The sequence below is a fragment of the Vigna unguiculata genome, chromosome 5 (assembly GCF_037176805.1).
Source record: "Vigna unguiculata cultivar grain cowpea cultivar isolate G323 ecotype 2 chromosome 5, ASM3717680v1, whole genome shotgun sequence".
NCBI classification, from domain to species: domain Eukaryota; kingdom Viridiplantae; phylum Streptophyta; class Magnoliopsida; order Fabales; family Fabaceae; genus Vigna; species Vigna unguiculata.
This window is the reverse complement of record NC_140796.1, coordinates 40,683,511-40,704,168: the sequence shown is the minus strand read 5'-3', so window position 1 is coordinate 40,704,168 and position 20,658 is coordinate 40,683,511. Positions and strand designations below refer to the sequence as shown.

General features: G+C 31.2%; 1 protein-coding gene across 1 annotated transcript; it reads right to left on the bottom strand.

Annotated features, from left to right (window-relative positions):
* Positions 1 to 8,845: 8,845 nt before the first annotated feature.
* NADK3 (NAD(H) kinase 3) lies at positions 8,846 to 13,364 on the bottom strand. Its single transcript, XM_028070793.2, has 5 exons — positions 13,156 to 13,364; positions 11,659 to 11,904; positions 11,444 to 11,524; positions 10,107 to 10,258; positions 8,846 to 10,000 (listed from the first exon to the last, which is right to left on the bottom strand). The coding sequence occupies exons 1-5, from the start codon at positions 13,234 to 13,236 to the stop codon at positions 9,640 to 9,642; spliced, it is 921 nt and encodes a 306-aa protein (XP_027926594.2). The 5' UTR covers positions 13,237 to 13,364; the 3' UTR covers positions 8,846 to 9,639.
* Between the last annotated feature and the right edge of the window lie 7,294 nt (positions 13,365 to 20,658).

Sequence of the window (20,658 nt, the reverse complement as noted above, 5' to 3'; positions counted from 1 at the left end):
GAAAATCTGTAAATAAAAGTAATTTTCGAATTAGAAAAAAATTAAAATGTTGGTTTAATTTTTTCTTATATCCATTAATAATAATTGAAAACTTTTTTTAAGTATTTAAGTTGAAATATTGAGTTAAAAAAATAGAAAAATAAAAAAAGAGATGCACAATGGATTTTAGATCAGTTTAAATCAAAGCAGTTCTATATTGGGTTTTCCAATATTGGGGGTAAAAGCTATTTAAGCTTTAATTAATGTTTGCTTTTTAAGGTTCAATCAATAAAGTGACAAAAAATCTTTAAATAAAAATATTTTTTGAATTAAAAATAAATAAAATGTTGGTTTAAAATAATATCTGAAAACTTTTTTTTAAGTAATTAAGTTGAAATATTGAGTTTCCAAATATATATATATATATATATATATATATATATATATATATATATATATATATATATATATATATATATATAAAAGAGATACGAAAAGAAGATATGTGAATTTTATATTAATTTAAATCAAAACAATTCTACATTCTGTTTTCCAATATTGTGGTAAAAGCTATTTAAGCTTTAATTAATGTTTGCTTTTAAGGTTTAATCCATAAATTGGCAAAAAATATGTGAATAAAAATAATTTTTATTTAGAGAAAAATAAATGGTGGTTTAAATTTTTCTTTTATCTATTAATAATATTTGAAAACTTTTTTTAAGTAATTAAGTTGAAATATTAAGTTTCAAAAGAAAATGAAGAAAAATACAAGAGATATTAAAAGAAGAGATGCACAATTGGATTTTAGATTAGTTTAAATCAAAGCAATTCTTACATTCGGTTTTCCAATATTGTTGTAAAAGCTATTTAAAGTTTAATTAATGTTTTCCAATATTGTTGTAAAAGCTATTTAAACTTTAATCAATGTTTGCTTTTTAAGATTTGATCGATACTGGCAAAAAAAATATGTAAATAAAAATATTTTTTGAATTATAAAAATAAAATAAAATCTTGGTTTAAATTTTCCTTTTATCTACATTTTTTTAAGTAATTAAGTTGAAATATTGAGTTTACAAAAAAATGATGAAAATTATAAGAGATACATAAAAAAGATATGTACACTGGATTTTTGACTAGTTTTCGAATATACTCAACATTAAAGAGATTGATTTTATTATCTTGTTAGTTTAGATTATATTAAAACTTCACTACATATGTAATCACACGAGATATGAATTTAAATCTCTTTAATAACTGTAAAATGATATCACTTATATCACTATCAAAAATAGTGTAAATTATAACAATTATTTTTGTAAAATATGACGGTTTTAACTACCACAATTTACGTTTGTGATAGTTTAAAAAATCGTTGCAATTCGTAACGTCACAAAGTATAATATGACAATTTCAAGCGAACCGCTGCTACAACCGCCACTTTTTATATTGTATAAAGTGGCGGTTGCTTGGAATAAATTGTGATAGTTAAAACCGTCGTAATTTTCTTAAAAAAAATAAATGTTTTGGAAAGAGTGACACTTATAAATGCCACAATTCACATTATATTACAACATTTATAATTGTCACTATTATCAATGTCATGATTTGAGCCTTTTATTATTTATTATTACCCACCTATTTTAATAATAGAAATTTAAAATATATAGAAAAAATGATAATACAAAAAAAATTAACAAACATTATATTTCATTAAACATAACAAAAATTAATAGATTGACTATGATTGACTAAGTTTGAATAAACCAAATCTTGGGACCACTTTGGTGTTAAGAAGGTTGAGAAAATTAATAGAGAAATTGGAATGTAACTTTATATTCAGCACATAATTTGAAACATAGAACTAACATTATATGGTTGTTGTCCAACTTTAAACAACTTCACTAACTATTCACACACAAAAAAGTGGGGTTCTTACCTGAAGGACGTAGTACAAAACTAACTCATTGCAAAATATAGTCTAGAATGTTAATAATGAAATGTCTCAAGCATCTAAATAACATTAATTTTGCAAAAACATAGAATTGAAATGCATATACAACACAAAAGAAATTACTAAAGAAGTGTCTTTATATGTCTACTATCATATTTTAAATAACTTCGTTAACATGGCTAGTTATTCACACACTTTATATGGCATGGCTGCTGTTCAGATTCCAATTACATCAAAATTGTTGAGGTATGTTCAGATTCAGATAAGTGACTTTATATGGTTGTTGTTCAATTATAATTGTGTAATGGGATGGTTTAATTTCTGCATTAGTCTCACAATGGAAACAAGAGAAGTTTTTTTTTCATTATTGACTAATTTTGAATGAACCAATTCTTGTGACTAAGGACCCAAGTTGGGCATTTGGAGCTGAAGTAATTGGAAACAACTTTGGAGTTAAGAAGGTCGGGAAAATTAACAGAGAAATTGATATCTAACTTTATATTCAGCACATAATTTGATGAAACATAGAACATACTTTATATGGATGCTATCCAATTTTAAACAACTTCACTAACTATTAACACACAAGAAAGTGGAGTTCTCACCTAAAGGGCAGAGTACAAAACTCACTCATTGCAAAATATTGTCTAGAATATAAAAAGTGAATTGTCCTAAGAATCTAAATCACATTAATTTTGCAGAAACATAGAATTGAAATGCATATACAAAAGAGAAGAAATTATAGAGAAATGACTTTATATGTCTGTTGCCCAATTTTAAACATCTTCACTAACATGACTAGCTGTTTAGACACTTTATATAGATGTTGCTTAGATTCCAATTACATCAAAATTGTTCAGGTGTGTTCAAATTCAGATAAGTGACTTTATATGGTTTTTGTTCAATTTTAACCATGTAATGGAGTGATTTAATTTCTACACTAGTCTCACAATAGAAACAAGAGAAGTTCTTTTTTTTCATGATTAACTAATTTTGAATGAACCAATTCTTGTGACCATGGACTCAAGTTTGGCATTTGGGGTTGAAGTAATTGGAAACGACTTTAGAGTTAAAAAGGTCGAGAAAATTGACAAAGAAATTAGAATCTAACTTTATATTCAGCACAGAAGTCCCAAAAACATAGGACTAACTTTATATGGCTGCTATCCAATTTTAAACAACTTCACTAACTATTCACACACAAGAAAGTGGAGTTCTCACCTAAAAGGTGTTAGTTTTGAAATGGTGAGTTTAGCCAAGAAGGGGGGGGTGTTGAATTGGCTTTATAAAACTTTTTCGAAAGCTTAAACCTCTTTTCAATTGAATCTAATGGACTGGAAAGTTTGGATGTAAATGTAGCAGACCAGTACACTTTCAGTCGATTAAAATATAAAACAACAGACTAAATTGTTCTTGATGCTATGAAGCAGTCGATTAAAAAGACCAATCGGCTAAAATACTGGAGAATTATGCAGAATGCAGAATTTGCGAATTCAACTCAAACAACAATCTTTTACATACAAGACTTGTTCCAATCAGTATTTATAACAAGTATAAAGCCTCATATTACACAAGAAGGCATTAAATCACACCAAAGATCAAATTACTTGGTTTTCTTGAGTTTTTAAAGAGTTTCAAAGAAAGTGAGATAAGGGAAAGAGAAATGCACAACTATTTTTATACTGGTTCACTCAATCACAGAGCTACATCTAGTTTACCAGGACAACCTGAGCCTAGTTTTCACTATATTCAAAAGTTTTACAAATCACAAACTAAGATTACACTTTTGAACAACAAAACACGCAAGATTTTTGACTCACACAAAAATCTAGACACACAACCTACAAGAATCACACTTGCAGACCTGAAATCACATCAGGCAAATCATCCAGAGGCATAAGAACATCCAAACTTGATGGTGGTTGTCCCTAGCCAACCATACATGTGTTCTTCAAGCTACTCACAAGCCAAAATACCTCCAAGATCAACCAAATTCAACCAAGATCTTCAAAATACGAATTCCAACTGTGTATTACAGAGAGAGAATGCTTCTTAGAGATGAATGACAAGGTTTCGTTCAGAAAAACTCAGATTCGCACCTCTGCTCACGAAAACACAACTTATATAGTCTGGTTTAAGTGAAAACAGTCGATTGAATTTTCTGTACAGTCAGTTGATTTCATCTGACTTAAGTGAAATCAGTCGATTGAAAAATAATTCAAATGACTGAATGCATTCATACCAAAAACTATATACAACAAGCCTTTTAACCTGTTAAAACCTATTTTAACATATTAAAGGAGAGACACTAAGGCACACAAGACATCTAACCTATGTCATATAGCATATCAACAATGTATAACACTAAGACATTACATTTAACATGTTATTTTCAGATTTAACACACTAAAAACATAATCTTCAAATGGATCTTCATTAATCTTCATTAAACACTTAAGATCTTCATGCACATGGCTTTATCAATTTTTTGCTTCAAGCTTGCTTATGCCAACAAAAGGTAGAGTACAAAACTCACTCATTGCAAAATATTGTCTAGAATCTAAAAAGTGAATTCTCCCAAGCATCCAAATCACCCAAGAAACATAGAATTGAAATGCATATGCAACACAAAAGAAATTAATAGAGAAGTGAATTTATATGCCTGTTGTGCAGATTGATCACATATTACTAATTGATCACACACTTAATATGGTTGTTACTCAAATTGCAATTACATCAAAATTGTTCCCACATAAAAGAAGTCCACAAAGAAATTACCCCAATCTCCATAGTCTCGTCATTCACATAGGTTTCATTCTTTCTCGTGTAAGTTAGCTTCCATAATCCAGCTCAACCAACATTCCTACCAGTCTCTATTTTTTATATATTTAAAGAAAATATTGTAAGAAAAAGAAAACAGAATATATAACTCAGAATTGAAAACAAAATATCAATAAAAGACTACCAAATTATCCTTTCTTCTTAACATAAACATAACACCACTAGTGTGACGAATTGTTTTTCTTTTCCAAATATTTGTATTTATATTACACAACAACTACAAAATGAAAATCAGTTAGATATTGCAAATTTAAACTGAAGCTTATGTAAATATACCAACTTAAGAACTTGTACCATTGTGGAAGACTTAAGGTGATAATCAACAAAAACAACTCATTGTTCCATGTTAAGACCTTCTAAAACATTCTCGATGAGTTCATTTCTTATGAGAATTGGGTCATAAATACATTCCACAGCTTGAATCTATCCTCCCTCCAGAGTTTTCCAATTTTAAACATAACATCTCTTCTTACCAAATCTTCATTTGTCTTGAAAATAAATTGAGTCTTCAAATAATATAAATGTTAATCGAAATCTACATTGAATAAAAGAAATAACACTACAAATGTTTAATGTAGGTTCCATTACCTTTAGGGCACGTTCCCAAATATGATCCTTGTAAGTATATGGCATAGCTGACCGTCTTTCAAAACTTATAGGTAACAAAGCATGATTTATTGCTAGCAAGCCACACACTCTTGTAAGTAAAGAAGATGCTTCTCCAATCAATTGATATGTATCATCATAAGTCACAACCACACGTAGTCCACTAGGCAAGTTATAATATCATTAATCTTGAGCTTCAAATTTTGACTAAGTCCATGCTCATATGTAAAAGTTAAATACATTAGTTGGAACTTAATATATGAAGAAAAGAGAAAACACTATTAAATTTATCTATAGCCTCCACAAACCAATAGTAGTTTGATTGCCTTCCTTTTTCTAGACCTACTCTTTCAATTTCAATGAGATCAATCTTTTTTCTTTCTCCAACTCAACAACCCCTAAATCCCCAATACAAGTGTAAACACAAATTTTAGTTCAGTGAAATGCAAGCTGGTAGCAATGAGAGAGACGAAAACTTCTTTATGTCTTGTTTTTTTGCTTTCAATTCTAGAAATTTTTCAAAGCTTATAGATTTCGGGTTTCGAAGGAAAATGAAAAGATGAGTTCAATTTCGGATTCTAGACTTCAATTTCTTATCTCTTTCCCATCATCTCTAACCTTGTCCAACTTTAACAAGAGAAACGAAGAAAGGTCGAAATACATAATCAATAGGTTTGTACCTTTGCTCAACTGAGATGAATTCAATGCAAATGCTCGTGAACGTGGATGAATTCACTACGAATTAAAACAATCAACGAAATTATGTTAAGCTTTATCACTTCAGAAACATCACAATGCCCATAAATCATTTTTTTTCTTAAACTTACCAATCGACTAGAACTTGGTATGCGAGAGATCCCAACAAGATTGTCTGGAGCATCGAGCTGAACAAGTGAGGGATGAAAAGTGAGCCCGAGAATTCAAAATGTGAGCTTGTAAAAGTAAGGGATGAAATGTTGGGATACTTGAGTCGAAATGAAGCTGGGAAAGATTAAGAGAATACTGGGAAAGTAACTTAAAGGGAATTTGACCTGAGAAAAATGTATTGGTTTCAACTTATTAAAATGTCAATTTAAACTGCCACATTTTACGTGTAAAATGTGGCAATTCTCTAACATCAATAAGTGACAGTTAATATCGCCTCATTTTATGTGGAAGTTTAAAATATGCCACATTTTGTAGTGTATGACATAAACTTAATACACTTCATAAGAGGTTGCAAAATTTGCACAAAATTTTTTAGAAGAATATACATGTATGTTATGAATGTCCAAAGATTGAAACTAAGTAAGGAAGTAATATCACCAAATCCTTGATTAATGATTTCCTCAAAAGATATGAAATTAAAAACATTTTAGCTTCTTGAAGCGTTTCTTGAAAATATGAAACGAGAAATATTGAAAGTAATTGATAGTTAATAAAAGAATACTAAAGTTTATTTTTAGAGAATAATTTTGAGAAAAAAACTTAATCAATTATATATAGAAGCAATCAATTATTTTTGTTCTATGTGTCATATTGAAACACAAAAAAACAATATTATCGATTATTTTCAACCTATCAAAAAAATGCGCAAGGAACAACAGGTTGAAAATAGGGGAAGATTGTTGGTCAAGAAGATTAAGATCAAACAAGTTGAATTATTGAAGATGTCTTGATAACAAACCTTAATGTATATTGAAATACAAGGAGTATAATCGCCAACACTAACCTTAACCGATGATGGCGTGTAGAGGTACAAGCTTTGCGGTTCGCATCCAAAAGTGTGAAGCGTTGATCGTGCATCACATGGGATGCTTGTGGGTGCAGATTTGGCCCCTTTGGTGCGAGTGGCTAGTTGGAGGGAGGTTTGGATTATCTTTTTCTAAATCTCCTTCAAATGTGTAGACATAAAAAAGTACATATGTCTAGGTTCTTAATAATATTTGATATTCCTTTGTACCAATTACCTTCTCCTTGTATGAAGGGTGATATGGTCTTTGTTCATATTTATGAAAAAGTTTATCGTGTTGGTCTAAAGGAGTGAAAAAAAATCACTTGTATGCATGTATTTTGTTAACAAAAGGGGATAAAATGCTTGCACATTTAGACCTTTGTAAAAAAATGGATGTGGCTTGGAAACATTTAGGTCAATGGAAGGAAATTCCACTTAGCAAAGAGTTCTATGAATTTGCTTTTTCTTCTTTAAAATACATGTGAAGGTTTTTGGCTATTGGAACTTAGAATTTATCTCCTGACATTCTTTGTGTTTTTTCTTGGACAAAGGATTTTGTCCCGGGTCAAGGGTTGAATCGGGCTGACTCGGGTTGGGGGTCAAGTTAGGCCAACCCAAGTTGATGGTCTAGTTGGGTTGAGGGCCGAGCCGAGGGTTGAGTCTAGTCAGTTTGGCCCGAGAGTCGAACTGAGCCAACTTAGGCTGAGTGTGGAGCTGAGTCAAGTTAGGTCAATGATCGATTCGAGCCGGCTTGGACTGAAGGTCGAGTTGAGTTTGCTTGGATCGAAGGTCGAACCAAGTTAGCTTGTGTCGAAGTTTGAGTTGAGTTGGCTCACACTGAAGGTCGAGCCAAGTCAGCTTGGAATGAATGTTGAAATCAATCGAGTCTATTTGATAGTCGAAACGAGTCAACTTGGGTTAAACTAGTTGGCCCAGATGAAATCTTTTTTAGTTGACCCAAATTGAAAGTCGTGACAAGTCGTTTCGGATAACAGGTCGAGCTAACTCAACTTAGACTCAAAAATAAAGTTGAGTTTAACTTAAAATAGAAATTAAATTACTTTATCAAAACAAGAAAATTAAAATATAAAATATTTCAACCACTCTATTCAAACAAACTATTTAATAAATGAAAAGAATTCAATTATAAATAATTTAAATACTATATATTTCGATTTCTTAAAATTATTGAAATCCATGATCCAAACAAAACGTCAAAATATTCTTTACGAGAGATAATCGTTCCTCCGTTGCTGACCAATTGGACCGAGAACCGAGTGAATATGCATGTGAACGATGATATTCTTTGGGAAGTATGCGGCATCATGCAGAGGAATTGGAGGGCCATTTTGCATCTTTCTAGGTATGCATGTCGAGGAAGACCCTCTTTTCGGCTTAAGAGTTACATATCGGCAAATTTGTCGTACCACTTCACTTGGATGCTTATTTGCATGTTTTAGCTTCTACCAGTTAGCCTCTTTTCCTATTGTACAAATGACCCTAGTTTTTTCTTTTTTACCAGCGATGTCTAGACAACTTTTTTCTAAATACTTTTAGAAGAGAAAACTTTTAACTCCCCAGAATTTTTTTCTTCGCTTTTTTTTTTCTTTTCTGAACGAACTTGTAGAGAAACTTGTCCAACTAATACTTAAATTCTAACAAAATGATAACATTATACTTTCCCACCAGTAAATAATAACGAGTAACATGAAACTAAAACAAGAAACCAAAGGCTATATTTTGAGAGAATAAAATCACATTAAAAGACATACTATCAAATAGGGTCCAAATAAAGAGACGTTACACTAAAGCTCCAAGGCTGTGCTGTATTGAACCTGATGTTACAGAAACCAGATCCAATCCGTAAAAGATCGCACATTCTCAGTTAACAAAATAAGGGTAAAGATTGCATTGACTCTAGAATTCCAATGGTGTGTAAGGTTTGATTGTGATATATTCCTACATCAGCCCAGAAATTGCATAAAAAAATGTTACTATGTATTATGTAAGATCCAAATCAATAGGCAGTGGCAGCACATAATCTGGTTGGTAGTGGACTGGCATATTTGGTCGTGCATATCCATTGCAAGAACATTCTTTACAGGAAGCTATCAGTAACAAAATACAATAGCATCTCCAAGCTGGGCCTGTTTTTAGCTTTAATAAAGGGGAAGGGTGTAACAAGGCTCTCTCATCCACTATAAAAGATAAAAGTTGAGACGCACTGAGTAGAAAAATGCCCCATGAACCACAAGACATTCCATTATGAAATATACACTCCCCTTGGAGCTTATGAGTGATGCTTACATAGGATACTTTAACCTCCAAAATCTAAAGTCAAGTCAGCTTCAAATGTAAGGCCATGATATTAATGCATGAGATTCTGAATTGCATTTGTAGCCCAACCCTTACTAACGAATGGGAACATTGCAAGCTTATGTCAGCTCATTTGGCCTATATTTTTCACTAAAAGCACTAATACTCCAGCAAAATTTGCTTATTCTCCCGATGAGCATATGCCGTGAAATTTAGTTGTCATCTTCTCTAACTATAACAGATGACGAGGCAATAGAACTTTCAGAACTGGTGCTCTGGAAGATATCTCAATGATATCCCCATCTTGGATGGTATGATAGATATGAGAACCATCAATATATATCAGACCTTTTCTACAGGTCCATGTAGAAACTAATGTCTGATCATGTTTGATCGATCCATGCATAAGATCTGAGGCTGCCCTGGGTGAAATAGGCTCCCTTGTCATGTACTGGAGATCCCGAGATAAAATTGGCATTGGAAATCCACCTGCTGAATGCATTGCAGCAGTTGAACCAGCAGCTGTTGAAACACGTAGACCACTTGATCTGCAGTTAACGAGAGGGGAACATGGCTTGTCACCCTCTTTGATTCTGCAAAAATATATGCTTAGTTGGCTTCATTTCCGAGAATAAAATCTCTGAGACGAAATTAAGAAAATGTTAGTTGAGTTTTAATTTCTCACTGGAAAGATCATACCTGAATGAGAACCTGGAAACCGAGGCAGGACATGGATGTGCAACTAAGATATCATTGAGAGCATAAGTTGACAAGTGTCGTGCGTTAACAGATATCATGGACCTTGTTAATTCGGAAGGAAGAAATTGACCTTCAAGTACAGCATCTAAAACCTGAAAAAGATTTTAAAAACTAGATAGATGAAATATTATACTGAAAACAAAAAAATTCAAAGAAAATCATTTCTAATTCCTAATTTGTATGTTACACTTTGTCCCACTTTTTCACCTTTCAATTGCCCATGCAAGCAGAATGTTTAGATTTCATGTCCAGAGAAAATCCCTTAATTTGCATATATCATATACATACAATAATATGAATGTTTTTTCACAAGAAATAAGCATTTGAAGCTGAACATTTATCCAAAAGTTGAAGAAGTCACAAAATATAGAGTAACATTATTAACAAGAAACCTCTAGGTTAAATGACCAATTTCATCCTTGAATATGACGCTGAAAAATTAGTTCTTGAAAGGACAAAAAGGTTTAATCTCTAAATGTGTAAAAAATACAAATTGGTCCCTGAATATTATAATTTAATGACAAAACAATCTATGATTTAGTATCAAATTGATCCTCAAAATTATATTTTAATGATAATATTCTCACAAAACTTAAAAGTAGAAGATAATTTACACATTCAGGGACTAAATTAGATTTTTTTCATTTTTCCAAAGATTAAATTGGCAAAGTGTCACACGTTGAAGAAACAAATTGGTCATATACCAAAACTTTAATATGGGGAAGGAAACAATAAATTGTTATGCTTAAGATAGACAAATTAGATATTTAAGAACTTCTTTTTCTATGAATGGATTCCCTTTCAAAAGATATTGCTATTGCCACTTGTGCTGTGCAGGCTTGCAGCTCATCAACTTATGGACTACAATGGTATCAAATTACAGGTTTTGTAATAAAATTGAAACCTCCATCAAACCGTACTTATAAAGGAGGGAATGGACGTTGAACAGACATCACCGCAAGCTTGTCTCATTTCTCACAATTGATTAGAAGTACATTCTGAACCTCAAATTAATCCTATCTCTACTCAATGCTAAACTAGCTTTGAGCTGTTAGTCAAATCACAGTATAATGATTAAATTGGCTTCAGAGGAGTAATTACTGGTTCATCATTGTGATAACTTAACAAAAATGTCATCAAAAAAATTTCAATATTTCAAGTTACTGAATAATAAAACTTCATTCCATACATGCTTGTTGTCACACCTCAAGGAGTAGCAAGGAAGAAAAATGATTACTCATAATCTTTCCCATATGGGTGACAAGAGCTAAGCTTACTTGTTCAAAGTTTTCAACAGTAGCAGCACAAAGATGGCCTGTGCTTCTGGTAGCATCAAATTCACTGCTGAATTGCTCCACCTATTGCAAATGGAATTTTATCAAATAACCTGGTCAGTTTGCTTCTTTATTTGCATAATCAAAGGATGATCAAATGAAATATATGAACATAGCCGCTATATCAATAGCAAAGCCAAAACTATATGTATATATACCTCATCAATACGTGTAGGGTCAGAATTCACTCCAAGAACAGGAATTTTGTCATCCAATGAATGGCTAGCCTGTAGAAGAGTTCCATCACCACCAACTGTAACAACTAGATCCACATCATTGATGGGTGGTGACAAATTGTTACGCAGTACAGCTTTCCATTCAACTGACTTTTTTTGCAGAATAGCTTGACAAAAGTTTATTGCATCATGGTGGACCTTACGCCTATTCTCCAAGAACTGTACGATCTGCAATTTTCCTGACAGAATTCAAATTTCAAATTGCTCTATAAACATCTACAATCATGCCAAACATCCATGTAATAAATATAAGCCAAAAATCCTCGAAGCACCCATAAGGATGTAAGACATCATATCAAATGCATCGATATTGCAATTTGTTTCACGTATCAACCAATACTTATCTACATCCTATACTCCAAGATGCTTATTTATGAAGTACTCAATCTTTGAAGTACTCGTACTATCATGATGATAGTAATTTATTTTATTTTCTTTATTTTGACAATGTTTAAGAAATGTGATCTTTGGGCCGCATAACTGAAATTATATATTTATTATCTTTTAAGAATTGTTATACATTTTAAATTGTGTATCTATCCTGTTATTTTAAAAATAAGCACGACAAACACACATCATATCTAATACATGTCACGTATTTGTGTACCATACCATCAAACACACATATTTATAAAGGTTAAGTTATTAGATACTTCCTCAGTAATGAAAGCACAAACATCGGCTTATTGGTATCTTATCCCTTCTTCATTATATAGGGTGTACCAAGTGACAACTCTTCTTATTGTGAAATAGGTGGGCTATAAATCTGAGTCATAGAGCCATACAAGAATAGTTAAGATTAAAAGCTAGTGCTTACATGATCACATAAAAAATTCACGCAATTTTATTCTTAACTTTTCAAATATGAACTTATATTCTACATTTCTGGTTCTTGTTTTTCCCAATAAGAACAATCTTATTATTAAATGGTCAAAATTAACTCTTCTGACAAAAGCTCGCACCTAATACACTTCACACACAAAAACAGCTATTTTTATTGTTCTAATTCATTCTTAAGAAACTAAATTACTAGTATTACCCCAATACTTTACCAACACGATGTAGGACGTATAAAGAAGCGTTGAGCATTCAACTAAAGCATTTTCTAGGTTAAAATGAAAGTGGGCAGCAGGGAAATGGCAATGTAGCAAGAATGTACGCAAAAATGTTGGAACTTTTTTACTTCCCATCTACCCATTTTAGAATACAAGTTTCCAACCAAGCACAACAAACAAACACCACATTAACATTTCATCAAGCAGTATGCGTGCATAAGGGAAAGTGTGCAACCAACCCTTCATCCATTGTTTCCTGAACGAATCATCAAACAAGCAGACAAAACCATCACAGGGAATTATACAAACATGAGGAAGTGGTAATGAAACGAAAAGGGAAGATGGTGGGTGGAGGCAATGTTACCTGAGGGGGGGTGTGGGACCGTGGTGGAGATACAGTGAAGGGTTTTAGCAGCAGTAAGAGTCTCGTCATCTTCATCACCATTTGCTTTTGCTTTTAGCTCTCTCAATTCTCCTTAAAACGTTGCTAACTTGCAATTGCAGGGGCACACGACACAGGCGCAACACCTTTTCTTCGCCTAGGTCGTTTTTCTAAATCCATGTAATTTTTATTACCTGTTATTAAATAACGCTTAATTATCATATCTCAGATTACTTTTGATTTTAATTTTTCTTATTTTAATAGTTTGTGTTTTTATTTTTCTTAATTTAAGACTCTCCTTTAGGGGCAACGGGGCGGGGCGGGACGGGACGGGGACGGGTTTCGTTATCCCATATTCATCTCTGCATCAAAAATTCATCATCATCCCCATACCCAAACCCAACGGGTATCAAACTTTTGTCCCATCTCCATCCCCACCGGGTAACGGATATAATCTCGTACCCATACCCGTACCCGTGTTCTAACTAATATTAATTTTTATAAAAGAACAAAAATTACGATAAAGAAAACATAATATTATCAAATATTTAATATTAGGAGAATGATTGTTTCTTCCATATCAAATACTTTAAAATAAATTATAATTGTCTACATTTTTTATTAGAATACCAAATAAAATTTGATAAGAACCAAAACATTTATTAAATTTGTAAACTACAACATTGATGAACTTAGTTGATAAAATTAAAAAATATTTCAAAAAAATATAAAAGGAAAAAAAATTCAAATTAAAATATATTTTAAATGTTTGTTTACTTCAATTATTTAAATTCTAATGAATCTCTTTTTTATACACTAATAAAAGTTATAATACGTCACTTGATCAAAATGACACAAAAAACAAATAATAAATATAATAATAAAATTTTGACATAGATTTTGTATCTTTTGAACTTCAATATATGTTGGATAGTGACAAAAAAATATTCATAGCAATTACATTAAATTTTTATATTGTAGTAAATAAAAGTTATTTATACAATTAAAGTGAAAAAATTATAGTATGATTAATAATGAGTTATAAAATAACAAATAATTAGATAAAATATATCGAAATATTATTCTACATGATGAAAATAAACAATAAATAAAAATATAAAAAAACTAACAAATGTGTGTTTTAGAAATAATTTGAGAGACTATTGAAAGAAATCGCACAAAGGAAATCAAATGTATAATTAAGATATGATAAGATGAAAAATACCTTAGAGAACTAATTATTAAATTATGTTTGAAGTGGTTAAAATTAAATATAAATATCATTAGTGACCAAAAAAATTGTTATCAAATTACAAATAAATTAGTAATTAAATTGGTCACTAAATCAAGTACTGATTCGATCATTGAATAATAGGTCACTAATTTAATAACTAATTCAGATAATAAATCAACTACTACCACCAATGACGAAAAATAGTGACTGATATGGGTTAATGACTAAATTAGTCACTATTTCATATTTTTCTTGTAGTGAATTATCATATACTATTCCTAAATATCATTATATATATATATATATATATATATATATATATATATATAATTTTAACCACTTCAAACATAATTTAAAGTGAAAAAATTACAGTATGATTAATAATGAGTTATAAAATAAAAATAATTAGATAGAATATATCGAAATATTATTCTACATGATGAAAATAAACAATAAATAAAAATATTAAAAAACTAACAAATGTGTGTTTTAGAAATAATTTGAGAGACTATTGAAAGAAATCGCACAAAGGAAATCAAATGTATAATTAAGATGTGATAAGATGAAAAATACCTTAGAGAACTAATTATTAAATTATGTTTGAAGTGGTTAAAATTAAATAGAAATATCATTAGTGACCAAAGAAGTTGTCATCAAATTACAAATAAATTAGTAATTAAATTGGTCACTAAATCAAGTAGCAATTCGATCATTGAATCGGTCACTAATTTAATCACTAATTCAGACAATAAATCAACTACTACCACCAATGACGAAAAATAGTGACTGATATGGGTTAATGACTAAATCAGTCACTATTTCATGTTTTTCTTGTAGTGAATTATCATATACTATTCCCAAATATCATTATATATATATATATATATATATATATATATATATATATATATATATTTATAATTTTAACCACTTCAAACATAATTTAAAGTGAAAGAAATACAGTATGATTAATAACGAGTTATAAAATAAAAAATAATTAGATAGAATATATCGAAATATTATTCTCCATGATGAAAATAATAAACAATAAATTAAAATATTAAAAAACTAACAAATATGTGTTTTAGAAATAATTTGAGAGACTATCGAAAGAAATCGCACAAAGGAAATCAAATGTATAATTAAGGTATGATAAGATGAAAAATATCTTAGAGAACTAAGAAAACTTTTCAAATATCAACATATATACTCAGTGGTTGAAAAATAACGAAAATTATTTTAATGAAACAAAAGAGTTATTCAAATTAAACAAAAATTAATAATAATAATAATAATAAGTAAAGATTTTTTTTATATTACCTTAAATTGAGAGTATAAACATTCTCATGTGAAAGGAAAATATATAATAAATAAAAATATTAAAAAAATAATAGAAATATTCAAATGTGAGCATAAATTTTTTTAATTAATATACATCATTTTAACATAATTACATAAAAGTTATGATAAGATAAAAATTATTTTGGAAATGCGAATAAGTTTCATGACAAACCAAATAATTAAAAGAAATAAAAAATAGAATATATATATATATATATATATATATATATATATATGGTTACTTAATTAATTGTAGATATTTTAATAATTTAAACAAGAATAGAGATATGGCGGGGACGGGTATTATGGCGGGGATATGTACATCCCCATACCCATCCCCATACCCAACTGAAAAAGTCGGGAATTCTCCATACCCATACCCATACCCAATCAATGCGGGGATTCCCCGTCAAAACGGGGACGGGTTCGGATAATACCCACGGGGACGGGTTTATTTGCCATCTCTACTCTCCTTTCCTGGCTGAAGTGATTTTAGTTCTAATTTCGTACTGTTCATTTTGTATAATTCTTAAAAAAAAAAAACTTAAATTTTAGAATGTATTGATGGTTCTACACGAAGAATGAGCCCATTTTCCTGAAATTTATTTTGCAAGTTTTCTTTAGATAAATTTATCAAATTTACTCGCAAGTGAAGTAAACTTCCTCTTCGATTCATTTCATTTGATGAGAAAACTATGGATTAATCTTCCAAAAAGAGGTAAAGTTTTTAAAGTTTATTTACTTTAATTTTATCAACTAATTTTGTATTTATATTCTATAGAAAAGATTTAAAGAATAATTCTAACGTATTATTTCAAATAATAGGGTACCATATATATATATATATATATATATATATATATAACACTGCTATAATTCTTCATCTATTAAAGGAATGAGTGCACATATTTGCTCAAAGAGATAACAATGCCTAAATTATAGCTAATACAATATTTGACATATCTTAACACCTCCACTCAAGTTGGTGCATGGATATCACACATTTCTAACTTGAATAGAGACTCATTAAACACTCTGCTTGACACTCCTTTAGTGAGAACATCAGCCAACTGCAATTCTGATCTTACAAAAGGAAAGAAAATTATTCCAGCTTCAAGTTTCTCTTTGATGAAATGTCTATTAATCTCCACATGCTTTGTTCTATCATGTTGCACCAGATTGTGAGCAATTGCTATAGCCGACGTATTATCACATTACAAACTCATAGTTTCATTTTGTTTAAAGCCCAAATCTGATAGCACATTTTTAATCCACAAAAGTTCACATACACTTAGTGCCATGCCTCTGAATTCTGTTTCAGCACTAGATCTTGCTACTACAGGTTGCTTTTTACTCCTCCAAGTTACAAGATTCCCTCCTACAAAAGTAAAGTATCCAGAGGTAGATCTTCTATCATCTTTTGAACCTGCCCAATCTGCATCAGTGTACCCTTCTAGTTTTAAGTTTCCATGATTTGAGAACAAAATTCCTTTTCCAGGAGCGGACTTTAAATATCTCAAAATCCTCTCAACAGCATCCACATGAAGCTTTCGTGGGTCATGCATAAATTGGCTAACAACATTCACTGCATAGGTAATATCTGGACGTGTATGAGACAAATAAATTAATTTTCCTACCAGCCTTTGGTATCTCCCTTTGTCTATGTTTGCTGAATTTGAGCATTGAAAAAGTTTATGATTCTATTCAATTGGTGTATCAATCAACTGGTTTACTCCCAAGCAGTCTAGTTTCTGATAGTAAATCAATAGTATATTTTCTTTGACATAGAAAAATATCATGTTTTGATCTAGCTACTTCAATACCCAAAAAGTATTTGAGGTTTCCAAGTTGTTTCATCTCAAATTCAGATGCAAGGTATTGTTGTAAAATAGAAATCTCATCTTGGTCATTTCCTGTAACAATCATGTCATCTACATATATAATCAAAGCTGTAATTCTTCCTTTTCCTCTCTTCAAAAATAAGGTGTGATTAGAGTTACTAGCTCTATAGCCAAAGCCTTCATAAACTTGGTAAACCTTCCAAACCATGCTTTTGGGGATTGTTTTAATCCATATAGAGCCTTCTTTAATTTGTAAACCTTCATTCCAATTGAATCTGTCATACCTGGTGGAGAATCCATATAAATTTCTTCTGAAATTTCTCCATGTAGGAAAGCATTTTTCACATCAAATGGTAGAAGAGGCCAATCTTGGTTTGCTGCTAGTGACCGATGTATTCTCACAGTACTGAGCTTGGCTACTGGTGCGAACGTTTCTTGGTAATCTACACCATAAGATTGAGTGTAACCTTTAGCCACAAGTCGTGCTTTATATCTCTCAATAGTTCCATCAGCTCTATGCTTAATTGTAAATACCCATTTGCAGCCCACAATCTTCTTCCTTCTTGGTAAGGACACAATATCCCAAGTGTTATTTTTTTCTAAAGCTGCCATCTCATCAACCATTGCTTTGGTCCATCTAGGATCTGCTAAAGCTTCCTGTATATTACTAGGAATAGAAATTGAAGATAATTGAGATACAAATGGTGCATATGACTGGGATAACCTGTGAGATGACACATATTTACTAGTGGGATATTTAACTTTGGCTTGGAGGTCTGGTTCATATTTAGCTGGAGATTGACCACGGTTAGAACGAGGTGGAAGATTATACTGGACAGTAGTAAACTCAATGTTTGGTGTGTTGGTGGTCTCATGCAGACAAGGATCAATTTCATGATCGATTTTGTCTAAATTAGTATTATCAATGATAGGATGATGCATATGACTGGGATAACCTATGAGATGACACATATTTACTAATGGGATATTTAACTTTGGCTTGGAGGTCTGGTTCATATTTAGTTGGAGGTTGACCACGGTTAGAACGGGGTGGAAGATTATACTGGACAATAGTAGACTCAATGTTTGGTGTGTTGGTGGTCTCATGCAGACAATGATCAATTTCATGATCGGTTTCATCTAAATTAGTATTATCAAGGGTATAATCAAGAGAAACAATTTCATGATTAGTTTCAAGTACATTAGTATTATCAGAGATAGGATCAGAAGGTACCTCTAAAGAGTCAAGCCGAACCTGTGAAGAAGATTGAGCCAATTGGTTAGGATCAGAAGACACTGTATTATCCAAAGGAGAAGTTTCCATATTTAGGATTGGCTCACTTCTTACAGAATGATCCTCATACGATAATTTATCTTTACAGTATAATTTTGTATCTAGGATATCAAATATACTAACATCATGATTATGCACTTCACTTTCATTGCCTCCCTAAAGTGTAGAATCAATATAAAAAAAACTATGCTCATTAAATGTCACATCCATAGAAATATAAAATTTCTTTGATGGTGGATGGTAAGCACAATAGCCTTTTTTAGTTGATCTATACCTAACAAAAACACATTTTAAAGCTCGTTGTTCAAGTTTTGTACGTTGATATGGGTGTAAGTGAACATATATAACACATCCAAAAATATGAGGCGATAAAGAGACTATGGAAGGAAGGATACAATGATCAGACAACACATCTAAAGGCCTACGAAAGTTAAGCACACTAGAAGGTGTTCGATTAATCAAATAAACTGCAGATCTCACGGCCTCACTCCATAAATGAGATGGGACATTACCATCTATCAAAAGTGATCTTGTCACCTCTAATATATGTCTATTTTTTCTCTCAGCCACCCCATTTTGTTGTGGTGAATAAGGACATGTAGTTTGATGTAAGATGCCTTTGGAGTTCATGAACTCAATTAACTCAGTCTTAAAATATTCTCCTTCATTGTCTGATCGAATGACCTTAATGTGTGTATTAAATTGAGTAACTATCATATGATGAAAGGAACGAAACACATTACACACATATGATGAAAGCAAATACACCCAAGTTACTCGAGTACAATCATCAACAAAACTGATAAACCATTTTTTCCCATTATGTGTAGATTGTGGGGCAGGGCCCCAAACATCTGTGTGGATTAAGGAAAAAGGAAAATCTGTTTTTTTATTGCTTAAAGGAAACACAACACGGTGACTCTTTGCCATTACACAAGTTTCACAAATAAAATCAGAAATATTGCATTTATGAAATAGTGATGGAAATAATTTTTTTAGATAACCAAAAGAGGGATGTCCCAATCTTCTATGCCATAACTAAATTTCCTTTTTGTTTTTATCGTGTATGTGGTCATTTGCAAGACAAGCCAACGTTCCTTTATGGGTTTGTTGTGAGACATTTTCAAGATAATACAGTCCTTCTCTCTCTTTACCACTGCCAATCTTCTCCTCGGAATGGATGTTCTAGAAAAAATAATGGGTTGGATAAAATAAGGCAACACAAGAATGTGATTTGGTTAACTTGCTGACAGAGAGAAGATTACAATTCAATGTAGGAATAAATAAAACATCAGAGATTGATAAGGAGGGAGAGAGGGATATAGTATCTACACCTTCAATAGGAGATGAGATCCCATTGGCATTAATAATAGCAGTTTTAGAACAATTAGGGAAAAAATTAATAAATTTATGTGGATCACAAGTCATATGATCGACAACACCTGAATCAATTATCCAATCACCACCCCTAGTAAGAACAGAAAGATTAAGAGCAAAGTTAGATATACCTGACTTGATCACAAATTCGACAATAGTAGAACTATGACTCTTGGGAATAGCTTCTTGCATATGGGTAGCAGTGGAAGTCCCAAAATCAAGTTTCTCCGATTGATTTTTGCCGGAATGAGCCATCAGATATATTCAAATAAAGAAGCACTGCTTCCTATATTGCAGAGGATGTCTGTGTTTGGCTCTAATACCATATAGAAAAGATTTAAAGAATAATTATGATGTATTATTTCAAAGAATAGGGTACTATATATATACATACAAGA

What these genes read in the sequence shown, in the direction of transcription:
- NADK3 (XM_028070793.2), bottom strand. Translation starts at nt 13,236, where the DNA reads ATGGTGATGAAGATGACGAGACTCTTACTGCTGCTAAAACCCTTCACT. An exon ending in CTGTTGAAAACTTTGAACAA is followed by an intron (nt 10,259 to 11,443) that starts GTAAGCTTAGCT and finishes AATCTTTTTCAG; the next exon opens with GTTTTAGATGCTGTACTTGA. An exon ending in GTTTCCAGGTTCTCATTCAG is followed by an intron (nt 10,001 to 10,106) that starts GTATGATCTTTC and finishes ATATTTTTGCAG; the next exon opens with AATCAAAGAGGGTGACAAGC.